Raw genomic sequence first — 24,207 nt, forward strand, 5'->3', positions numbered from 1 at the left:
ATCATATTTCATAAACATATGTTTATTCTACACAAATCCTAATTCATTTATTTTATATGTCAGATCACAATAATATCTAAAAGCAATTCATCTTGGAAATTACCATTAGTCATTCCTGAAAATTACATAATTTGTTTCTTTTTTTCCTAAGTTTTGGTGCTTGTGGTATAGCAGTTCTATTCTATATACTATTCTATGTATTACCATTCTCATCTAAATGTTTACTCTCCTGTAGATTGAAGCCCAAGCGCTACAGTTGTCTCTGTAACAACCATATTAATATGAACTCCATTATCCTAATTCAAAAGTACATTCTCTTTCTTTGTCTTTAACCAACTTAGTACATTCTTGTACACTTAACTTTCCCTTAAAGTCATACCTTTTTTTTTCTCATTGTCTCATAAAACTCTCTTTTCCCTTTCTACAGCATACACTTACCATCTTCAACAATTGTTACCCATTTAATATACAACATATATGAATTAACTCAGTCTGTTTTATTAGATTGATTTAACTTGCTGTTCATTCGTTTTGTTTCCCCCCTTCACAAATGTCACTCATTTCCTTGACACAATGACGTGACCACATGTGACAGTGGGGAACCTTAGCAAAATCAAAAACCTTGTAAAATTATCAAATTTTAAATTATTTTATTCAAAGTAAAATAATTTTAGATGCCTCGCCACTCAAAACAAGTGATCCAACATTTTTAGAATGGCAGAGGTGACAATCCTGAAGCCCATCAATCAGTCCTCTCATCTCTTACTTTCAATAGAGGTATAGAGGCTGGAATTTCCTTAATCCAGGGTGATCAATCACTGTATGGGTTCCAGCAAATCACCTATGCCAGCTGTTAATCTCTTTCCTTTCCTTCCTTCTTTTCATTTATTTATTTATTATTTTTTTTCTTCTTCAGGCCTGAGCCTTGTTTATCCTACTTTTATCCTCTCTTTCAAATACTACTTTACACCATCTTTAAACAATCCCTTCCATGTGTGTCTATGATAGATAACACTAATCCAATTACACAATATCAAATGTAATCACCATCATTCAACATTGTTTCTAACTTTTTCTGAACTTTCAGCAATGTCTTTAAGAGAATAAAGTAAGTCATTTAATTTCTCCAATTTGATCCCTATTTCTACCATAAACTCACTTGAACTGGTTTGCCTTTAACTTCAATAGATTTATTGTTCACACACCATTCCCAATCTCACGGATCTTCCATGCCAAGTATGGTCTGATGTTATCATACACACAAATCCTTTGAGCAGCCAGGTGGCTTTTATGACACCTACTGCCCCCAGCAGCACACTCTTATAGTATACCCAATATATTTTTTTACTTCCTTCACACATATGCCCTCATAGTCATTAGTGGAGTTTACCTCACATTCTTTTCTTAGTTACTTCTTTTATATTTAGTCCACATTTCTAGTTATCCTTTTTGTGTATATATTGTCCCTATTTTAATCGTTCTCTTTTCTTTTTTCTATTTTATTCTTCTTTTATCTTTTACTTTACTTTAATGGTTTCGGCAACTATACCAATTCTCCTCAGAAACTGACAAACTCAGTTCCAACTGCCTCTTTAGTACTCACGTACAGATATAAATGAAAGAATAAAGATTCAATGTCTTGTTGAACACACTTGCTTCATACAAACTTATTCAACCTTGCATATTGCTTAATTATCTATATCATCAACTAAAATTAACCATATCTTTTTTGAAAGTACAGTTGTTAACTATTTGAGTAATCACAATATATTTTCCTATCTTTTTAAACATACCTGTGTTTACTTTCAAGCTTAAGAACACTTTTAATCACTATAATAACATTTTTCTTTTTCTTTTTCTTCTGTCAACATAACTCTCATTTATAAATTTAATGGATCTTAATTCACAGTCAAGCAACAGTCACCGAATATTTTACTGGGCTGCACTCAAAATTTCCCCCTTCCTTTTTTCACCATTCTGCCTCTGCACCCAAGTGCAGGCAAGGAGTAGCCTAAACTTTCTGTGAAGACTTGAATTCCTAGGATTTTAGACATGCGCAGTCCATACACCAATGCGAGTCTGTCGAGAGCAAAGTTCCACAGCACTGAAGCACACAACTAACCAACCAATAACTAAAGACTAATTCAAGCCCACTTCGACATAGAATCTCTTAGTCTTACCCGTTTCAAAACGGCAGATATTACAAACAACGATACACTATCACAAACAAGTTTGAGCGATCACAAAGAAATCATAGAGAACTTTAATGATCCTCAGCAGACAGACCAGCTGCCTCTCCATTTTTTCCCAACAGACCACATTTATAAAACAACAGTGACACTGAACAAAATGAACAAACCAACACAAAACATAAAAGACAAATTCTAATTTGAAGCTTCTTAATTTTACTATTGCCTAATCTATTTTCACGTCCTCCAAAGGATCTCATAAGTTTTTAGCAATTTATTTAAACGTTCTCCTCCAAAGAAGACTCATATCATTTTTTTTTTTTTTTACCTGATTAAACAAAGTCCTTCCTAAAAGGCTCATACGTTTTAACAATTTGACAACGTTCTCTTCAAATGAGACTCATAGTTTTAGCCGTAATGAACAGAATATCTTTCCTTATAGGTAACCAAAACTCCTGTTTTCAACCAAAACATATATCTATATATCTCTATATATAATATCTATCTCATATATATTATCCTCATACCATACATCACACATACACAGCCTATCAACACAAAAACACCGCTGTTCACACACACTCACACTTCTCTCCCACAGAGAAAAGTTCACAACACACAAAAAGTCGGCTCCATTAAAAAACACAAACCCTCACAAAACCCCACTCTAGATCCTTTTTTCCTTAATGAGCATGTTTCCGTCGTATTCTTTGTTCCTTTTTCCTTTATTTTCCCTAAATGTTTGCTACCTTTGAAATGTAGATTTCAATGAAATGCCACTGACATGATTCATCAATCATGTAAGTGCATACACTGAATATAATCCTACAAACTCCCAGCATCTTGGAAGCTACATATTCCAAGAGTGGACCCCGAAATCCCACCTAGTGAATTTCCAGGATTTACGGCCCATCTAAGATCTGTTGTTTTTTCTTTTCAAGCCAAATTCCCTTGGGCCCAGGGTTAACACTCTTTTAAACTTATTCTACACATTATCCTCTGTTCTTCACTTTTATTTTATTTTCCTTTATTCCATTTCTCTATCGTAAGTACACTCACACACTCCCCCTTTTTTATTTATTTATCAAAATGCAAAGAAATTTAAAACAAAGTCCCAGCCCCCACATCACACACACACTGCAGCCACACACAGGTTTCTTTTCAATGCGGCCCAACACACACACACACACACACACACACACACACACACACACGCGCGCACGCGGCTCCCATGAACGACTGCCACCCCAAAAATGTGAGGAACACTCACCCTTTTCAGCCGGCCTTTGAAGCAGAAGTCGCACACCGAAGCCCCACAAGCGATGCGTCTGTGGCCGTCAAAGCTGAGTTACGTGACGCCAGATTTGTGGTAAATTAAGTTGCAGCACTGCGTTGCCGATGTGTGGAGAAGGAACTTCGTTGACACTGTTCTCGATTATAAAAAAGGTTTATTACATCAAAGATTCCAGCATCAATTTACAAGCTTCTGCAGGAGCTCGGAGAGACGACCAACCCAATCCTCAAATATTGTCGCTCTGAGGTTAACTACATAGCATCCACACGGATGACTGAGCTTCTCACCCTATCTCTAAGGGAGACACTAGCCACCCTCCTGAGGAAACCCATTTCGGTCACTTGTACCCTGGATCTCGTTCTTTCGGTCATGACCCAGCCTTCATGACCATAGGTGAGGGTAGGAACAAAAATTGACCGGTATATCGAGAGGATTTGTTGTCTTTAATAGTAATGCTGTGATGCTGTATGAAGAGGAATCCGCTGACACTGATCTCGATTATGTAAAGGTTTATTACAATCAAGATTCAGCATCAATTTTACAAACTCCTGCAGGAGCTCGGAGAGTCTTCAAATATTGTCGCTCTGCTCTTTTCTTTGTGTGAACACAATATATATATTCTGTACATTGTATTAACATAAGACGTGATATGTGTAAGTATATGATTGGAGTAGGGAACTGACCAATCAATGCCTTTTATCTGACATAACTCCAAAAAAGGACTCTTCTGTCTTGGTGGGCCCTCTGTTCATGTTAACAGTTTCCAGATGTTTTCAATAAAAGTGGGGTAAAGTTCATGCATCTCCTTATACCAAATCTTAAGTCAAAGTGTAAATCGTCAGATACTACACTTTGCCTTCTGGCTCAGCTCTTTTTTCATCACAACGGTGCGATAAATTGAGTAATACCGCACCCGCTGCCAATCTCCCGTTCCATTGTCCCCTCACTCATGAACAATCCCCCATCATTCTCCAGCTCTGCCTCTGACATAGAGGGCGTATTAGTTGGATTTAGGAGTTCCTCAAAGTACTCCTTCCACCGCCCTATTACCTCCTCAGTTGAGGTCAACAGCATCCCATCCTTACTGTACACAGCTTGGATGGTTCCCCGCTTTCCCCTCCTGAGGTGGCGAACGGTTTTCCAGAAGCACCTTGGTGCCGACCGAAAGTCCTTCTTCATGTCTCCTCCGAACTTCTCCCACACCCGCTGCTTTGCCTCTTTCACGGCAGAGGCTGCAGCTCTTCGGGCCCTTCGGTACCCTGCAACTGCCTCTGGAGACTCCTTCTTCAGTCGGACGGCTTCCCTGACCACAGGTGTCCACCACGGTGTTCGTGGGTTACTGCCCCTTGAGGCACCTAAGACCCTAAAACCACAGCTCCCCGCCGCAGCTTCAGCAATGGAAACTTTGAACATCGTCCACTTGGATTCAATGCCCCCAGCCTCCACAGGGATGCACGAAAAGCTTCGCCGGAGGTGTGAGTTGAAAGTCTGTCGGACAGGGGCCTCCTCCAGACGTTCCCAATTTACTCGCACTACCCGTTTGGGCTTACCAGGGCTGTCCAGAGTCTTCCCCTACCCCCTGACCCAACTCACCACCAGATGGTGATCGGTTGACAGCTCTGCCCCTCTCTTCAAAACATACGGCCTCAGATCAGATGAAACAATTATAAAATTTATCATTGACCTTTGGCCTAGGGTGCTCTGGTACCAAGTACACTTATGAGCATCCCTATTTTCGAACATGGTGTTCGTTATAGACAATCCATGACTAGCACAGAAGTCCAACAACAAACAACCACTCGGATTTAGATCAGGGAGGCCGTTCCTCCCAATCACGCCTCTCCATGTGTCTCCATCATTGCCGTGCACGTTGAAGTCCCCCAGCAGAACTATGGAGTCACCCCCCTGGAGCCCCATGCAGGACTCCATTCAAGGTCTCCAAGAAGACCGAATAATCCAAGCTTTTGTTTGGTGCATATGCACAAACAACAGTCGGGAGCTTGTGAGTATCCCCACACCCGCCCGGCGCCTCACACCCTGGGCAACTCCGGAGAAGAAAAGAGTCCAACCCCTATCCAGGAGTATGGTTCCAGAACCGAGACTGTGTGTAGAGGTAAGCCCCACCAGATCTAATTGGTAGCGCTCCACCTCCCGCACAAGTCCCGGCTCCTTCCCCCACAGAGAGGTGACGTTCCACGTCCCCAGAGCCAGCCTCTGCTACCTGGGTCTGGTCTGTCGAGGCCCCTGACCTTCACCGCCACCCGTGTGGCAGCGCACCCGCCCCCAGCGGTCCCTCCCACAGGTGGTGGGCCCATGGGTTGGAGAGGGAGGTGCCACGTTGCTTTTTCGGGCTGTGCCCGACCTGGGCTCCGTGGCAAACCCGGCCACCAGGCGCTCACTGACGAGCCCTCCATCTGGGCCTGGCTCCAGACGGGGGCCCCGGGCTTCCTCCGGGCAGGGTAACTTTAGCTCTTCCTTGATGACTCATAGGGGTTTATTAACCATTCTTTGTCTGGACCCTCACCTGAAACCACTTTGCCAAGGGAGACCCTACCAGGAGCACCAAGCTCCAGACAACACAGCCCTCAGGTTCATAGGGACACACAAACCTCTCCACCACGATAAGGTGATGGTTCCCTGAGAGGTGCTCAAATGCAGCCTTTAATTAATATGTACTACACTACTCATGCTTCTACATTGTCAATGCCACTATAAGCATGTGGTTGTTGTTACACATTCTGTCCACTGGAGGGACTCCAGTTTACATACATTTTCCACCACAAGCACACAGCGACAAACACAAATCAACAGAGAACTCTGTAATGAAACATTATCTAACATGAAGCGGCTCTGTTGTAAAGGCTAACGGTGCTCGGTTGGCACAATGACATCTTGTTAGAAAGCACAGCCGAAACAATTTGTCATAAACTAAGTAACAAACGATGCTAACGGCATTAATAACTAAACCAAATGGTGCCGTCACTAGTATTTTAGTGATTTATAGGCAACCTGTTTCTTGCAGATTGTCACGTTACTGAGAATACAGCTGTTAGAAGGTAATATATGAAGTCAAAGCTAACTGACAGCTGTAGGGCAGCTAACATGAACTTTAGCTTTCTCCGTGAAGCTCCCAGCTAAGCTAACGTTACTATAACTCACGACGCAGTTAGGAAACAAGAATGAGCTAACTAATGTTAACATAAGCACTTTGGCTCGGTGGATGTCAATTTTAAAGTCATGTTGAAACTATTTCCCATACTTCTTCAGATTTCCAGCCGCAGCCTGTACTAACGTTACTCGGTACGTAACGTTAGCTTAGACCTTACAATGCCTTGTTTCTCACTCCCACTAAGTTATTGTTCAAAATACGTGACATGAGTGACACATGTGGGTAGGCCAAGGCAAGAAGAGGGAGATTAGCTAACGTTAGCCAACATATTTATAAAAATCATATTCAAATAGTAATTTCAGCATTGGAATAGTATTGATTTTTTTTACTATTCGAATTATATTCGACTTTCAGTATTCGTTCCAACAGCCCTCCTTCCTTCTAGTTTCTGCCGCCCCCATGAGGAATTCTAAGTAATGACAACAAAACTGTTGGCACGTCCACATGATACAAGCCTTCCGTGACCACGCACAGCCCCCACCTCTCCTCCACGCAGTTGCTAGTAGCCAAGGATGACACGGACGATTAAAAAAAAACTTATGGACTCTTCAGAAGAGGTAATTATCTTCACTGGAGTTTCTGCGCAGTAAAGTCACCGGACGCCACAATCTTCTGAACATAGTCATACTGAGAAATACAGAGAGAGTTGTGTGGAGATGATCTTAATTAGCTTTGTAGCAACTCCTTTGGCAATAGCTTGAATGTAATGGACGTTCATTAATATCAAAAAGTTACGCACTAAAGCTTTAAATAGCTCACATTACTGTATTGTGTGAAGAATTAATTTAATATTTTATGTGGCATTTTCTTTTGCGGGGTGCAAATGTTCCACCAAATTCTGCAGAGCCACCATTGCTGCATCCAAAGCTTAGTGCCGCCCAAAACGATTGTGATTGGTTTAAAGAAATGCAAACAACCTATAAAGTTTTTTTCTCCTATCCTGGAATGTATATGTGTGGTGGAATCAGACCTTACTCTGCAGAGCTGGGCAGATAGATCTGGCTATGCAAGACTAATGTGTCTATTAGTATATCCACCAGAGAGCATTGATAAGTTTATTTTTCAACTATAAAATGTCTAACTCACTACATATCTTGGTCACAATTGTTTAATGACCAAAATTAAAAGATCCTCGACAAATTACCGTTTCTTTATTTAGTGATTAATTAAATCTATTTCTGTTTCTCTGTGTCTCTTTCAGACTTTTACAGGTCCATTTGTTTACTGTCTCCTGCCAGTTCTCAGTAGTTCTACCATTCAGTCGGTCCTGGCCTCTATTGGCTACCTGCCCCATATGGACACTCCACAAAGGTAGGAAACAAGGAGAATAAGAACCAGAATGAGTGACAGTAAATGCTTTAGACAACAAGTGATAAGGGCTGTTCTTACAGCTGCTTTAGTGTCTCAATGCCAGGAGAAACATACAGCATACACACATACCTGTAAACAGTGAAATACCTGAACGAAAGTGTTATGTGCGATAGACCTAACACTAACTATGGCTAAGCAGGTCAAGAAAATGGCAGCTAAAAGATAATACCATAAGTCTCAAGTGTTAATATGTTCCCTCTTAAATTTGTTTGTGAAAAAAATATAATTTTTTTATTACTTTTTTATATTTTTAAACATACAGAACAGACAAACACGATTGTTCTCCTACAGATACTTGCATCAGTTTAGCATAAATCCTGGACACTAATCCTCTCACCGGAGAATCAACAAGCCATTTAATGATTGTGTGCATCTCAAGACTGTTCCCCCATGGTACTCCATAACATTTTAGGGCTGATCTTAAGCGAAGATAAAGGAAGAAGGATGTCCTAGGGACCTCAAAGCTAAGCTCTCAGGTTTTCAAAACTTAACATACCTTCATCATTGAATAGCTGGTCTAGAGTATAAATACCTCTGTCACTCCACTGGTTATAAACAAAAGGTTTGTTACCAGATATTAAGTGTATGTTGTGCCAAATCGGGGTGTTCAAATGCCAGTTATTGGTGTAGCGTAGTTTCTCCTCGACCTGTTTAAAGTTGGTCAATGTGTTGGTGATAATAGGGCCATTGCAAAGGCAAGGTCTTGCAGTCTTAGACTTCCAGTGAGGTTTTGCTCTATTTCTCTCCATGGGACTGTAGATGAGGGGTCCATCCACACTCTGAGGGCCCGTAGCTGAAAGCTCTGTGGTACACTTTAAAGTTGGGGAGGGCCAGGCCTCCCGTGTTTATGGTACGTTGCAGGGTAGAGTATTTTAGCCTAGGTTGTTTATTATTCCAAATATACTGCCAAATTACGGTAGTTTCTTCCAGTAAGGGGATCATTGTACTTAAGAAATTCACACGAGGAACTATGTTCATTTTAACGACAGCAATCCTGGACTGTAGCGATGCCGGCAGCGCAGACCAATTGGCCAGATCTCTTTGAACACTACTTAGTATAGTTTCATAGTTGTCCTGGACAACTCGCTGTAGCGATGTGTGAATGGTGATGCCCAAATATGTAATTTTGCTTTGGGTTGGTATTGTATCACTAATAGCTGATGTCGCCTGTCCGTTGTTCAACAGAAGAAGATTAGATTTATTCCAGTTGATTTTATAGCCGGAAATTGAGCCAAATTTGTTAAAGATCTTAAGAATTTTTGGGACAGAGTCTTCCAGGTCAGAGATGTACAGCAAAACATCATCTGCAAATAACAATATTGAGTTGTTATTGGATTTAATCTGGACATTACATATTTTATTTTGCCTTATGGCTTGGGCTAACGGTTCAAGAGAGATCGCAAATAGCATGGGAGATAGCGGGCATCTGTGTCGCGAGCCCCGTGCGACTTTTCCGCATCCAACTGCTACCGTTGTTCGAAGGTTTTTGGCTTCTTCTATTACATGGAATAATCTGGGTATATTGTCTGCAGCGTGACACTTTGGTATAAACCCTGATTGGTCGGGGTGGACTAGCTTCTCAATAAAGCGTAGTTCTAGGCATAGTGCCAAGACTTTGGAATAGAGCTTAATAGCCGTCCCAATGAGGCTGATGGGCCTGTAGTAGGATCTTTGCCCTTTTTGTGTATGACCGAAATTAGTGCAGTGTTGGTTTGATGATGAAAGGTGCCCCTCTCTGTGGCCGAGGTTAAAGTTTGTAAGATGGTAGGTCCTAGTATGTCAAAGTACTGTAGTAGTAGTTCTGATGGAATTCCGTCCAACCCTGGTGTTTTCCCTTTCTTAGCTGTTTTTAACGCTGATTTAAGTTCCTCTAACGTTATAGGTTGAGCCAGTTGTTCTGCCTCCTCTGGGTCAACTAGAGGCAGGTTTAGCTCTTTCAGGAACTTTTGGCACGGTGTCAGATCCGGATTGCAGGAGGATTCATACAACTTTGAATGAAAGGATTGGAAAGTGGCAGTGACATCTTTAGGATTCGTTGAGATACCTCTGTCTGTGCGGATGCTGTTGATAGCAGCTCTGGATTCGCTTTGTTTTAATTTCAGAGCAAGCAATTTGCTTGGTTTGCAACCATTAAAATAGTAATTTTGCCTCACTCTGTGCATTATGAATTCAACTCTCCTTCTTAGCAAATCATTTAGCTCTGCTCGAATTGTGACTAAAAGAGTATGTGTAGATTTAGAAAAACACGTCTTTAGAGACTGTTCTAACGATTTACAACGTTCTTCCAACCCCGCAATCCTTGCCTCTCTCTTTTTCTTCAAATTTGCTGCAAAGGAAGATGTGAAATCTCTAATAAATCCTCTAGTGGCTTGCCAAATGTACGCCGGGTCTGAAACTGAGTCAGTATTGATTGATATAAACTCCGCCAGCTTGGCTCTAAATTCTGTATCAAAAGCTGCGTTTTGGAGAAGGGAATTGTTAAATTGCCATCTCCTAGATCTTTCTCCTAACATATCACAACGGATTGTGGTTATCAGCGCATTGTGATCAGACAGAATTGCTGGTTCTATTGCTATCGTGTGGAACATTGCCTTAAGCTCACTGGAGCACAAAATATAATCGGGAATGGGCGAGGTGACGTGTGGAAAAGAAGGCGTAATCCTTGCTAGTAGGATTGTGCATCCTCCATAGGTCTGTAAAATGGTGGGATTCCACAACTGCTTTAAACATGTCCGATATGCGTTTTGGGGCTTTCGTGTGATTGACCCCTGATCTATCCTGGTTTAAATCTAGTACTGCGTTCATATCTCCCCCTATAATTAATGAATATTCATTGAGAGAGAGAGCAATTCATTGGTTAGGCGTGGGAAGAAACTTTCATCATATGTAGCCGGTGCATATACCGAGACAAAGGCTATTTTCCTACTCCTTATCGTGGTACATATATAAGATATCCTGCCTGAAGAGTCTTTACTGCTTTTGTCTACGGATTTCCGCGACAGCAACACGATGGAGCCCTTGGTTTTGGTGTCATCACCAGATGAGGCAGCAACCTTAAAGTATTTATTTTGTAGACGATTTACATCTCTTATATGTAAGTGTGACTCTTGTATAAGTGCCACGTCTATGTTTTTCCTTCTTAAATAATCCAGGAATTTAGCTCTTTTGATCAGCCCGTTTAACCCCCTGATGTTAACTGAAAGGATTGAAAGCTCTCTCATCTTCAAAATTGAAACGCATACGTGTCTTGAGTACCCTACCGGATTTTGCTGACAAATCTGTATCAAAGGTTGAACTGTTAGCTCTGAGCAAGGTGTGACAAAAACATAAAAAGTAAAATAAATCCCCTAACCCTCTGAGACCGCAGACCCCCCTCCCCTATTTGTAAGATGCGTGACCACATCAAACGCAGTTTGCGCAAAACTCCAACTCAAAACTACACCTCCTGTCTTAAGTCACAGGTTAATTGAAACAGGTCTAGTGAATTCTTATGTTAGACATGAACAATATTATGAACACCTTCAAAACAATTTCTGGACTAAGCTGTGTGAAAATCAGACCAATCTAGTTGGAGCAATAAGCAGATTATGAGCTGAACAGACCGTATCCCTCATGTTCTTTCAGTCTAGCTTAATTGTTAACAAACATAAATTGTAAACTGACCAGCCAGCAGTTATCATGCATTTTCAGTCTGGGTAAGTGTCCCTTTGAAGCTCGGCTCCAAAACTTACATACAGTATCCTTAGGATTACCAGCCAGTATTTGTCATGTATTTTCGGTCTGGTTAAATGTCCCTTTAAAGCTTAGTTACGAAACTTACATAGCGCATCCTCAGGATTCATCATGTTCCCTTTTTTTCAGCCCAATTAAGTGTCCTTAAAAATATAGATTGTAGACTGAGTAGACAGCATTCATCATTCCTTACAGTCTGGTTAGGTGTCCCTCCAACGGTTGGTTTCAAAACTTACACACAGCGTCCTCCAGTCAAACTCGGTACAGTGGCCCAAATACCGTTAGTCCACAGGTGCTGAGTCCTCCAGTTGCGGCCCCCGGCATCGAATCAAAGTCCCACGGTCACTCACCGGTTCCTTGCGGCGCCACGCGTCCTCCTCTTCGTCTAACGAACTCTCTCCCCCCGTGGGTCGTTCCCAGGGCAGCGCGGCAGATGAACGAGTCCGAGTTGCGTTCAGCATGCAGTGCCAGCTCGTGTTGTATCCCTTCAGGCAGCCGAAGCTGCTGAATCATGAGTGTGACACAGTCAGATTGGTCCGGCTCACATACCATGCTTCCCTGCTTCTCAGGTTCTGCCCCGATGTGTTGCTGTGAGGCATTCATTTTGGCCAGCACTTCCTTCACTGCGCTGTAGATCACTGATTTAAGCACACAACCACACTGCTTCTCCAAGACCCGGTCGATTAATTCCTCCATATTAGAGAACATTAGAAGAACATTAGCCACCACTCCATTAGACATGCTAGCGAATTTCTCCAAACGAGTATTATAGATACACTTCTTAATTTTGTTAAGCACCCAATGTTAACACAGAATCTCAAATTTGGAAACTTAACTGAACTGTGTTGAGTTTTAAAATGTCAATAGTGATTTGAGATCACATGACCGACTCGCATGGCTGCTCAAGGCTGAGGCTCTTCGCCCCATCTCCATTATCATTGTTAACCAGGTCTATTCTTTTTTAATTCGATGTCAATCCTTTCATTTGTTACCACGGTAACTTTGTGGAATGCCTGCAGGAGCGAAAAAGCAGACCCGCTGCAGTTTAACCGAGCAAAGAATTCTGCTAACTCGGCTAGCATGGCGACGGCTAGCAAGGTTTCGGATGCTAACGCTGACATACGTATGGAGGAGGCCATGGCCAGGGTTCTGGAAAGGCAACAAAGCGGGCTTCAAGTAGCGGTCTGCATCGCAGTGAGAGGCGTTAGCAGAAATTGACACCTCGCTTCAACACATGAGGACAGAGCTGGAGAGGCAGGGAACTACAGTACATCTATTTCAGCGACTAGATGAGGCGCAGGACAGCAGACAGATGAGAAACACGGTGAAAGCCTGTATTGATGACCAGAGGAAATTTGAGCTGAAGTGGCTGAACTGGAAGATATATCGAGAAGAAATAACATCCGGATCATCGGACTGAAGGAGGGCAGCGAGAAAGATGACCCAGTTGGATTTTTGCAAAAACAGTTGCCAAAATGGATTCCATCCCTACAGAACAGGGCTACCATCGAAATTGACAGGGCACACAGAATCTACGGCAAGGACACGCACGCTGATTCTCAGATGTCTGAGTTACCAGGACCGTCAGGCAATTATTCATGGGGCGAGACAGGCACAGCAGGAAAGCCCGATTCGAGATTCCAACGCAACGCTGCGCTTTAAGCCTGACTACAGCGCTTTCACCACCCAGCGGCGCCAGGAATTTATAGGAGTGCAGCGCAAGCTGCATGCTAAAGGCATCCTAAACTTTCTTATTTATCCAGCAACTCTGAGAGTAAACCACGGAGGGAGAACGGTCACATTCACTGCACCCGAGGAACCGGACAAGTTCTGTCAGGATTTGGATATGAAGGAAAGGGACGTGACGCCCGCGCTGGATGCTTCCCGACCGGACCGGGAGCTGTCATCAGGCCCGGGAAGCGAGCGGGCGGACCCGACGACTGTGGATTAGTGTATCTGGAACATTGCAAGTTCAACCGGGGACACCGCATGTAAGTTTGGCAACCTGTTTAGGGGAATGTTTGATGAGGCTGAAAACAGGACGGACATGGGCTGCTCAATCTACACAGCCTAAGAACACGATAAACATAACAACTATAAATAATAATAAACAACTTATCATCTATATTTACTACTCTTACATTGTTTGTTACCCACAACGTATCTTATAATCTATATTTACTACTCTTACATGGTTTGTTACCCACATAGGCTATTTCAGAGCGTAATAGCTGGTCGAATTATAATGTATGAGTTTGGGAGCCGAGTTATAAGGAGCATTTGATTTGACTGCATTTTATAATCTATGTCTATTACTACACCGCTGATTTGTTTTTCATACAGTTTATTTCAGAACTTAATAGATGGTTGAGACTTAGTTTTAAGGTTTTTTTTTGTAACATTGTTCATGTTTAACACAGGAAAGCATTAGGGTCCGTGTACCGGTCATTGTGTGTTTTGGCCATTCGATTTTCATTTCATTAACAGGTATTAAAAAACAAAAAAACGAATGGTTATTTGATTTTTGTTTTAAAATACAAAATTTGAAATTGAAATACAAGGCGTTTTTTCCTTTTCATTGTCAAAAGGGAATGTGAAAATTTAAAAACATGCTTAGATTTTCATTTTCTATTTCATATAACAAAAATTAAAACAAAATTAAATCACTTGAAAACAGAAATGAAAAAATGCCATTTCATATTCTGAGACCGGATGTTGCATTTTCAAGGCAGTAGCACGTTCTCTTAATACATCCATGACTAGCACCGGTGTAGCCTACCAGTTTTGCTTTAAACCAGGCTGCAGTTGAGGGAAACTATAGCCTAACTTCCTGAGCGACTGATCATCCGTTTTTTGCACCTCTTTACATAAATATATATAAATATGGCTATGCAATACATCATGAAATACATAAATGAGGCATACATATATATGCATTAGTCATTATAGTTCAATAGCCTTTATGTTTTACTTGTATTTATTTCCGTCTATTTATTTGCACGTTATGTTCAAAGGAAGTTTGGTTATCTCACAGACTCAGACTAAAAGCAACTAGCAAGCCTGCCTGACATCAGTGCATCAAAACATATCACTATCTGCAAAGAAAAGAAAATATGAATAAAACACGAGCGCAGCAGATTCGTCTGATTCCCAGCTTAGCTAGAGCGGGTAACGCTAGCTCTGCAGACGGACCAGAGTCAGTCAGCACCGGTGAGCGAACATAGAGCGAACCGGGGACCCAGGTCACAGGTTAGGTTACACCTGCTAGCTAGCTAGCTAGCTAGCTAGCTGCAGCGGCAGCAGCGAACATTATAACATTAGACCCAGCACCGGAGGTCTGATCCCCATGATCTGATCCCGAACCGCCGGTGACTTTCTGCCAGATCGGCAAGCTTAACGGCAGCAACCGAAAGTTTGCTGGGACCAGACTTTGGCGCTGTAACGGTAACGTTAATGTAACAGTAACGTTACAGCTGTCAACTGAAAGTCAAGTCCTCAGCTGGTTAGCCAGTTGGTAGAGACAGAGAGTCAGAGGAAGGCAGGAAGAGAGGGTAATAAAGAAATGTGACATTATGAAATAAAAGCCCCTCCAAGCATTATCAAGAGTGTAGCTAGGTTTTTAAAGTAATTTTAGCCTGGGTTGAAAGCAACACTGACAGTGGTAGCCTACACTGGCGCTGTTGCATTGGAAATGACAACATCCGGTCTATGAATATGAAAAAACAGGCCTTTTTTCGTTTCTATTTTCGAGTGATTTTATTTTTTGTTATAAGAAATAGAAAATGAAAATAAAAAACTTCTCCCATCCCCTTTTGACCATGAAAAGGAAAAAAACGCCTTATATTTCAATTTCAAATTTTGTATTTTAAAACGAAAATCAAATAACCATTCGTTTTTTAATACCTGTTTATGAAATGAAAATCGAATGACCAAAATATACACTGACCGTGTACGTTTTGATAGTTTGTTTTTTCGTTTGAACCACAAAACAAAATAACGAGAAACCACCTGTTTTTCGTTTGTCGTTTCAAACCAAAAACAAAGAAACGGTAAAAAAAAAAAAAAAAAAAGAGCCGTTCTCCCGTTTTTGGTTTCTGAATCCAAAAACGACAAACGACTAAACCAAATTCAAATAACGGTCCGATTTTGTTTTTTTGAAATTCCTTTTTTCATTTCTCCGTTTGAATATCTACATTAAAAGAAAGACAGGTTGGCCAAGTGACCCGGAAGTAATAGTAAATATAGCCTATAAAAATAAAAGCCAAGCTTTTAGAACGGTCATAATATGCAGCACTAACGTTATACTAGAGTAACGTTAGAAGAAAAAAAAATCAATCAATAAATAGGCTTATATAAACCTGGACCGAAAGAAATATGTTAGCAACCAACAGTAGTTTATTATAGTGATTTAATATCGTGCCTATCCACATCACCAGTCACGTTTAATGAGCGCATTGTTTGATTCAATACAGTTGGTAATAGTTAACCTAAGAACTTATTGTGTGTGCAGAGTTGTTACTGTTAGCACTATATTATATAATTAAATTAATATTTAATGTGGTTTCCACCGTAATGGACCAAACTGTTCCCCCTTTCTACCAGCAGGTGGCAGTATTTAAATGACTGACTGTATTCTGTCTTTGGTAACTGTTTTAAATCAAGATTACTGATACAGATGTATTTATTGTGGTTCATTTCATTTGGTTTTTGAGTTTATTTGCAACCTAGTTATCATCATCATCATTCACCCCCAGCCCAGAGTTAAACCTGCATGCCCTTCTGTTTTAACATGATTTTAACATTGCTATCAGCTTCTTAGCAGCTCAGACAACAAACTCACATCAGAAATGTCCTAATGTAGGCCATCTGGCCAAAAGAATGATTTACCAGTGTGCTATATACTGTGTGAATCTTTCTTCTCTATACACATTCCAGTGTGTATAACATACAACACTCCCATTGTGTCATGCAAGTGAAGAGAATCCATACAAGTCTTAAACATTTATTCAACATATATAGCACATACATGCTTTCAAAGGCATTGCATGTACAATCTATAGTTGCAGAACATTTACTGTGAAGCCCTAAGGTAAGAACATTTTACAAGGTCCTGAAAAGAAAGTCCAAAAACATAATTACATTACTAAAAACAGGCTGTCAACGCTGAGTACATCAGCAATAACTGCAACAAAACGTTTCCAGTAACTTTTGAACAGTCCTGCTTATTGACTTGGACAAATCTTTGCCCATTCCTCTGTACAGAACAGCTTCAACTCTTGGATGTTGGTGGGTTTCTCACATGAGCTGCTTGCTTCCTCATCCTTCCACAACATTTCAGTCATTTTAAGGTCAGAACTTTTGACTTGGCCTTTCCAAAACATTCACTTTATTCTTCTTTAAGGTAGATTTATTTTGTCACAATATAACAGGTTATAAAGGTATAGAGGTATAAAGTATAAATTATATTATTATATAAATTGAGTTTGTAACTCCCTTCTGCTACATAGCAGACAATATACATTAATATAGAAGCAATTATAAAAATGGTAAACAGAAATAAACTATAATCAGTGGAGCAGTGCTGAGGATGAACTAGAGTTTAAGAGTCTGATAGCTTGGGGGAAAAAGCTGCTCTGCAGTCTGGTGGTGCGGCAGTAGAAACTTCTATATCTCTTCCCAGAAGGCAGCAGAGTGAACAGGCTGTGGCTGGGTGGGTGGGAGTTTGTTGTCTGAGCTGCTAAGAAGCTGATAGCAATGTTAGAATCAGATTAAAACAGAAGGGCATGCAGGTTTAACTCTGGGCTGGGGGTGAATGATGATGATGATAACTAGGTTGCAAATAAAATTACAATCAAAAACCAAATGAAATGAACAACAATAAATATATCTGTATCAGTAATCTTGATTTAAAACAGTTACCAAAGACACAATACAGTCAGTCATTTAAATACTGCCACCTGCTGGTAGAAAGGGGGAACAGTTTGGTCCATTACGGTGGAAACCACATTAAATATTAATTTAATTATATAATATAGTGCTAACAGTAACAACTCTGCACACACAATAAGTTCTTAGGTTAACTATTACCAACTGTATTGAACCAAACAATGCGCTCATTAAACGTGACTGGTGATGTGGATAGGCACGATATTAAATCACTGTAATAAACTACTGTTGCTAACATATATCTTTCGGTCCAGGTTTATATAAGCCTATTTATTGATTGATTTTTTTTCTTCTAACGTTACTCTGGTATAACGTTAGTGCGGCATATTATGACTGCTCTAAAAGCTTGGCTTTTATTTTTATAGGCTATATTTACTATTACTTCCAGGTCACTTGGCCAACCTGTCTTTCTTTTAATGTAGATATTCAAATGGAGAAATGGAAAAAGGAATTTCAAAAAACCAAAATCGGACCGTTATTGGAATTTGGTTTAGTCGTTTTTCGTTTTTGGATTCAGAAACCCAAAAACGGGAGAACGGCTCTTTTTTTTACCGTTTCTTTGTTTTCTATCAAAACGTACACGGACCCATTAGACCTGTTTCAGTTAACTTGTGACTTTAGACAGGAGGGGCAGTTTTGAGCTGAGTTTTTGTGCGAGCTGCGTTTGATGCGTTCCCATATCCTACAGAGAGGGAAGGGGGTCTGCGGTCTCGGAGGGTTAGGGGATTTATTTTATGTTTTGTGTTTTCACCACACTGTGCTTAGATCTAACAGCTCACCCTTTGTTACAAATTTATCAGTGAATTCCGGTAGGGTACTTGAGACATATATACGTGTAAATTTTGAAGATGGCTGAACTTTCAATCCTTTCTGTTAACATAAGGAGGCTAAACAGGCCGATCAAACGAGCTAAATTCCTGGACTATTTAAGAAGGAAGAACATAGATGTGGCGCTTATTCAAGAATCACATTTGCGTAAAAGAGATGTAAATCGTATACAAAAAAAAATTTAAAAGTTGCTGCTGCATCTAGTGATGACACCAGAACCAAGGGCTCCATTGTTTTGCTGTCACAGAGATGCACACTCACCATAGACAAAAGTAGTAAAGACTCTTCAGGCAGGATAGCATATATATGTACTACGATAAGGAGTAGGAAAATAGCCTTTGTCTCAGTATATGCACTGGCTACATCTGATGAAGGCTTTTTCCCTTGCCTAACCAATGAATTGCTTTCTCTCAATGAATACTCACTAATTATAGGGGAAGACATGAATGCGGTACTAGACTTAAATCAGGATAGATCAGGGGTCAACCACACGAAAGCCCAAAAACTAATATCGGACCTGGTTAATGCAGTTGTGGAATCCCATGATCTTACAGATATATGGAGAATGCACAATCCTACTTGCAAGGATTACACCTTTTTTTCCACACGTCACCTCACCCACTCCCGCATTGATTATTTTTTGCGCTCCAGTGTACTTAAGGCAATGTTCCACACAATAGCAATGGAACCAGCAATCCTGTCTGACCACAATGCACTAATTCCCTTCTCCAAAACACAGCTTTTAATACAGAATTTGGAGCCAAACTAGCAGAGTTCAGATCAATCAATACTGGCTCAGTTTCGGATCCGGCGTACATTTGGCAAGCCACTAAAAGATTTATTAGAGATTTCACATCTTCCTTTGCAGCAAATTTGAAGAAAAAGAGAGAGGCAAGGATTGCGGGGTTGGAAGAACGTTGTAAATCGTTAGAGCAATCTTTCAAGACTTGTTTTTCTAAATCTACACATACTCTTTTAGTCACAAATCAAGCAGAGCAAAATGACTTGCTAAAAAGGAGAGCTGAATTCATAATGCACAGAGTGAGGCAAAATAACTACTTTAATGGCTGTAAACCAAACAAATTGCTAGCTCTGAAATTAAAACAAAGCGAGTCGGGGTTGGATGGAATTCCATTGGAACTCTTACTACAGTTCTTTGACACACTAGGACCTATCATTTTACAAACTTTAACCTCGGCCATAGAGAGGGGCACCTTTCATCAACAAACCAACGCTGCACTAATTTCAGTCATACACAAAAAGGGCAAAGACCCTACGGAGTGTTCAAATTACAGGCTCATCAGCCTCATTGGGACTGATATTAAGCTTTATTCCAAAGTCTTGGCACTACGCCTAGAACGCTTCATCGAGAAGCTAGTCCACCCTGACCAATCAGGGTTTATACCAAAACGTCAAGCTGCAGACAATATACGCAGATTACTCCATGTAATAGAAGAAGCCAAAAACCTCCTAACAACAGCAGCAGTTTTATCACTGGATGCGGAAAAGGCTTTTGACCGCCTAGAATGGAACTACCTGTGGTAAGTAATGGAGAGGCTTGGTTTGGGAGCCAAATTCATTGACATGGTACGTACTTTGTATGCGAATCCCACGGCCATAGTCTCAACCAGTGGCCTGCATTCTCAACCATTCCCCATCGCACGGGGCTCGAGACAGGGATGCCCGCTATCTCCCGTGCTATTTGCGATCTCTCTTGAACCGTTAGCCCAGGCCATAAGGCAAAATAAAATATGTAATGTCCAGATTAAATCCAATAACAACTCAATATTGTTATTTGCAGATTATATTTTACTGTATATATCTGACCTTGAGGACTCTGTTCTTTAACGAATTTGGCTCAATCTCCGGCTATAAAATCAATTGGCATACATCTAATCTGCTCCTGTTGAACAACAAACAGGTGACATCAGCCATTAGTGATACAATACCAACCCAAAGCAAAATTACATATTTGGGCATCACCCACAAAATCAGGGAGTGAATCATTGGCGGCAAATGGGGAAATCCACCAACACGTTGGATTCAAGCCAGCCTCTGTAATCTGTGAAAATGGTATTTTTTCTGCTCTTCTCATCTCTTTTTGTCTCGTTCTCCTCAGTTGTCCTCTAACGTTTTGATGTATTTCAGTGAATACAGACTCAGTGAGGATGCTAACCCAGACAGAGCCATGCTACTGGGCTTTGAGCTGCTGCTCGCCAGGGTGGAATGTTACCACCTCCTGGAGCTCGTGGAGAAGGATCAGGTAGGACCACAGGTAAGATCAGAAACCATCCAACCATGTTTCAGATTTGCCATATTATAATCCTGTGAAACAGATGATTATACCACAGTAAATTATGTAGTGTATTGATTTATTAAAGTCCCTGTGGGAATTTCTATGTGTTTTTTTTGTGATTAACAATTTACGTTTTAACAAAATACAAAACATATAACTGGCAACAGTTATATGTTTCCGTCATCATAACCCAGACAAAAATCAAGAAAAGATAGTCTTGCTTTGCTAGGTCTGGCTAGTCCACACAGCATTCCGGGATGGGAGAAAAACATGCTTTGGTTTATTGGCATTTCTTTAAACAAATCACAATTGTCATGGGCGGTGCTAAGCGCCAGACAGAGCCATGGTGCCGCTGCAAAATAGCCTCGGGAAGGAACTTGTTTTGGTGGAACGTGCTCGTTCAAAAGTTGTTTTAGTCGTGCAACAGAAAACTCGCAGAGATCTGAGGAGCAGTTCATCTTTTTCCTCAATAAATCCACCGGATTGTAAAATTCCAACACAAAGAAAGAGAAAGGTAACGGACGTCCGGCCGAAAAGAGTGACATCTGGCGGAATTTCCGACGGCACTCTACCAATCCCGGAAGTGGAACGTTGTGGATATAGACTAAGAAAAGATGACACAGTAACTACAATATTCCAGACCATTCAACAAAATAGACAATAAACCAAATGTAAGAGCCAAATAGGGACTAGTTCATCTGAAATAATAATTTAGTTTAAAAACAGTTAAAATGGTAAAAAAAAAATTCATGAAAATTCATAAGAAATGTATTGGTTTAAAATGCATGATTTAGTAATGTTTAGGTCCAATAACATTTCAGTATTTTGAGCTTCCAGTCAGATAGCACTACGTCATAGCGTAATTGATTGGATGTAGTTAGTTTTAGTTTTTGAAGTTCGAGACGTTGGAAGCAACACAGTTTTTTGAGCGTGCGTACCATGTATCATTTTGTGTTTTATAAGTAAACTTTGTAAAAGAAGACCGTTTGGTTTGCTCGTGTTTCAAATACTGGTTGTAGTTAGACTAACTTCAAAAGGTGGCACAGAAGAATTAGAAGCAACTAGGTGCCACTACATTTAGTCAAAAAACTAGCTAAACGAAGCTACGCTGGATTACCTGGATAACGAGGAGGACGTGGCTAGCTTGTTGCTGGATGAGGAAGCAGTGTATCGCCGCAAACGAGCCACGGAGCCGGACCTGTCTGCCCCAGAGGCCCGCTACGGACCGTCAACAGGCCGCAGTTTTACCGCTGTATGTCAGGCTTTCCTTCGCTTAACTAGCTAACGGCTAGTTGTCGTGCTAACGGCTAGTTAGCCTGTCTGCTAACGGAGAAGTGACGCTGCGCGCTGAAGTGAGGACTGTTTTCTTCAGAAGACTGAGAGGAGGAGAAAAGGTCAGGAACTTAACCAAAGAAGCTAGCACTGAAACTGATCCTCCAAGGCATTCTCCTAGATACGGTACCAAAAACTACTTTTTATCTATGTGTATTGTCAAGGAAAGACGTGATACGGACGTACGAAGATAATGAGTGAGTTTGGAAGAAAACAAAAGTAGGTCAACTTTTCCCTGCAAAACGTATGCTGATAACAAGCTATGATTCAGTCAATGTGGAGTTATGGCGATCTTGCAAACTCAATGCAACAGCTTGAGTTTGAAGCAGCTAGAATCAAAGCTGAAAAGGAAGAGTTAGAGATGGAAACTGTGTTAGCTGAGAGCAAAGCAAAATTAAGGGTGCTTAAAGAATATGAGAGATCTGACGATGGTTTGAGTAGCTACGCGACCGCACAAAGGCCACGAGGTGGACACGTGAAGGAAAGAACTAGCATTATGCACCCACAACAAGCTAATACGAACCTCCATGTTCAACCGCAAACGCGGCACTCCCGAATACAACAACAGCCTCAACCAGTCTCCAATTATGTGCCTAATGCTCAAGCTAACAGAGGTGATGACATACTAGCGGTTATGCAAAAACAATGTAATCACTGAGCTACTTGTAAAACAACAGCAGCTATTTTGACATTGACAAAGCACCCAAATGGCCTCAAGTGAAGTCTGATGATGGGAAAGCATTGAGCGCCTATGCAATGTTTTTGATTGGATGTCGCAATACTATGGAAGACATTGAGTTCTTAGAGGAGATGGACAACCCAACCAACCTACGCACAGTGGTGTCTAAGTTACTGTATAAAATGAAGGAACGTTGGCGTGCTGAAGCTTATGACATGAAAGAGCGAAGAGGCAGGAGAGCAAAGTTTGCTGATTTGGTGTGCTACATAGACCGCCAAGCTAGAATAGCGATGGATCCCCTCTTTGGTAATATCTCAGACAGCCGCCCAGCTCCAAGTGGAAAGACTGACCAAAAAGAAAAGCATCATGGAAGGAAAGAGGTCCGTGGAAGCAGTTTCGCGACCAATGTTTCCACCGAAACTAAAGGGCCTCAGGAAACTCATGTTAAGCCAGCGTACTCAAGTAAAACTGTGAGTGCCTTTGAGAAGCCGTGTTTGTGCTGCCAGCAATCTCACACCCTTGCCTCATGCAGCAAAATCAAAGACCAACCACATAAGGAGCGTGTGGATTTCTTAAAAATGAAGGGCTTCTGTTTTGGATGCTTAGTTCCAGGTCATCTTAGCAAATTCTGCAAAAGAAGAATTGAGTGTAAAGAATGTGCTTTAAAGCATCCAGACATTCTGCACATAATCAAAGAGGAAGGTTCTGTCTCACCTGAAAAGAAAGATGGTCGTCTAGGAAGTGAAGTATCGTGTGCTCAAGTTTCTATTCTGCAAGAGTCCTGTGACCTCACGGGGGCCAGAGAAGCGGAATGTGTGCTGTCAATAGTACCGGTGAAGATCAAGTCGAAAAAGAGTGACATGTGTGTTGAAACATACGCCTTTTTGGACCCGGGAAGCACAGCAACGTTCTGCACAGAAGACCTGCAAAAGAAACTGAACATTAAAGGGAAACCGACACGAATACTTCTTAGCACCATGGGTCAAGACAAACCAGGAGAACAGAAGCTCATGGACAGTTTCGTCATATCAGACCTGGAAGTGTGCGGGCTGGAAGACACCAAGTTCATAGAGCTACCAAAGGTGTTCACTCATAGCAACATACCTGTTCAAACTGAGAACATACCTAAACAGTCAGATATCCAGAAGTGGCCTTATCTTAATCAAGTACGCTTGCCAGAGATAGAAGCGGATGTAGGCCTGCTTATTGGAGCTAACTGTTCAAGAGCAATGGAGCCATGGCACGTTATTAATGCTGAGGATGGAGGCCCTTATGCCGTGAAGACTGCCATTGGCTGGGTTGTGAATGGGCCCGTAAGAGAGGAACTGGATGATGCAATGAATGAAACACCTATGTTTTCAGTAAACAGAA

The 24,207-nt window shown here is 41.2% G+C and overlaps 1 protein-coding gene across 2 annotated transcripts in view; it reads left to right on the forward strand.

Moving 5' to 3' along the window:
- LOC144531973 (uncharacterized) overlaps window positions 1-24,207 on the forward strand; it is a 53,538-nt gene that overhangs the window by 10,056 nt on the left and 19,275 nt on the right. The window contains exons 2-3 of one of the 2 annotated variants that reach the window (XM_078272385.1): window positions 7,854-7,963; window positions 20,678-20,792. In XM_078272385.1, coding sequence (XP_078128511.1) covers window positions 7,854-7,963; window positions 20,678-20,792 — 225 coding nt within the window. Of the gene's footprint in view, window positions 1-7,853; window positions 7,964-20,677; window positions 20,805-24,207 lie in introns of both variants that reach the window. The other variant, XM_078272384.1, reaches the window with a different exon arrangement.

Source organism: Sander vitreus, chromosome 17 (assembly GCF_031162955.1).
Source record: "Sander vitreus isolate 19-12246 chromosome 17, sanVit1, whole genome shotgun sequence".
In the NCBI taxonomy this organism is placed as follows: Eukaryota; Metazoa; Chordata; class Actinopteri; order Perciformes; family Percidae; genus Sander; species Sander vitreus.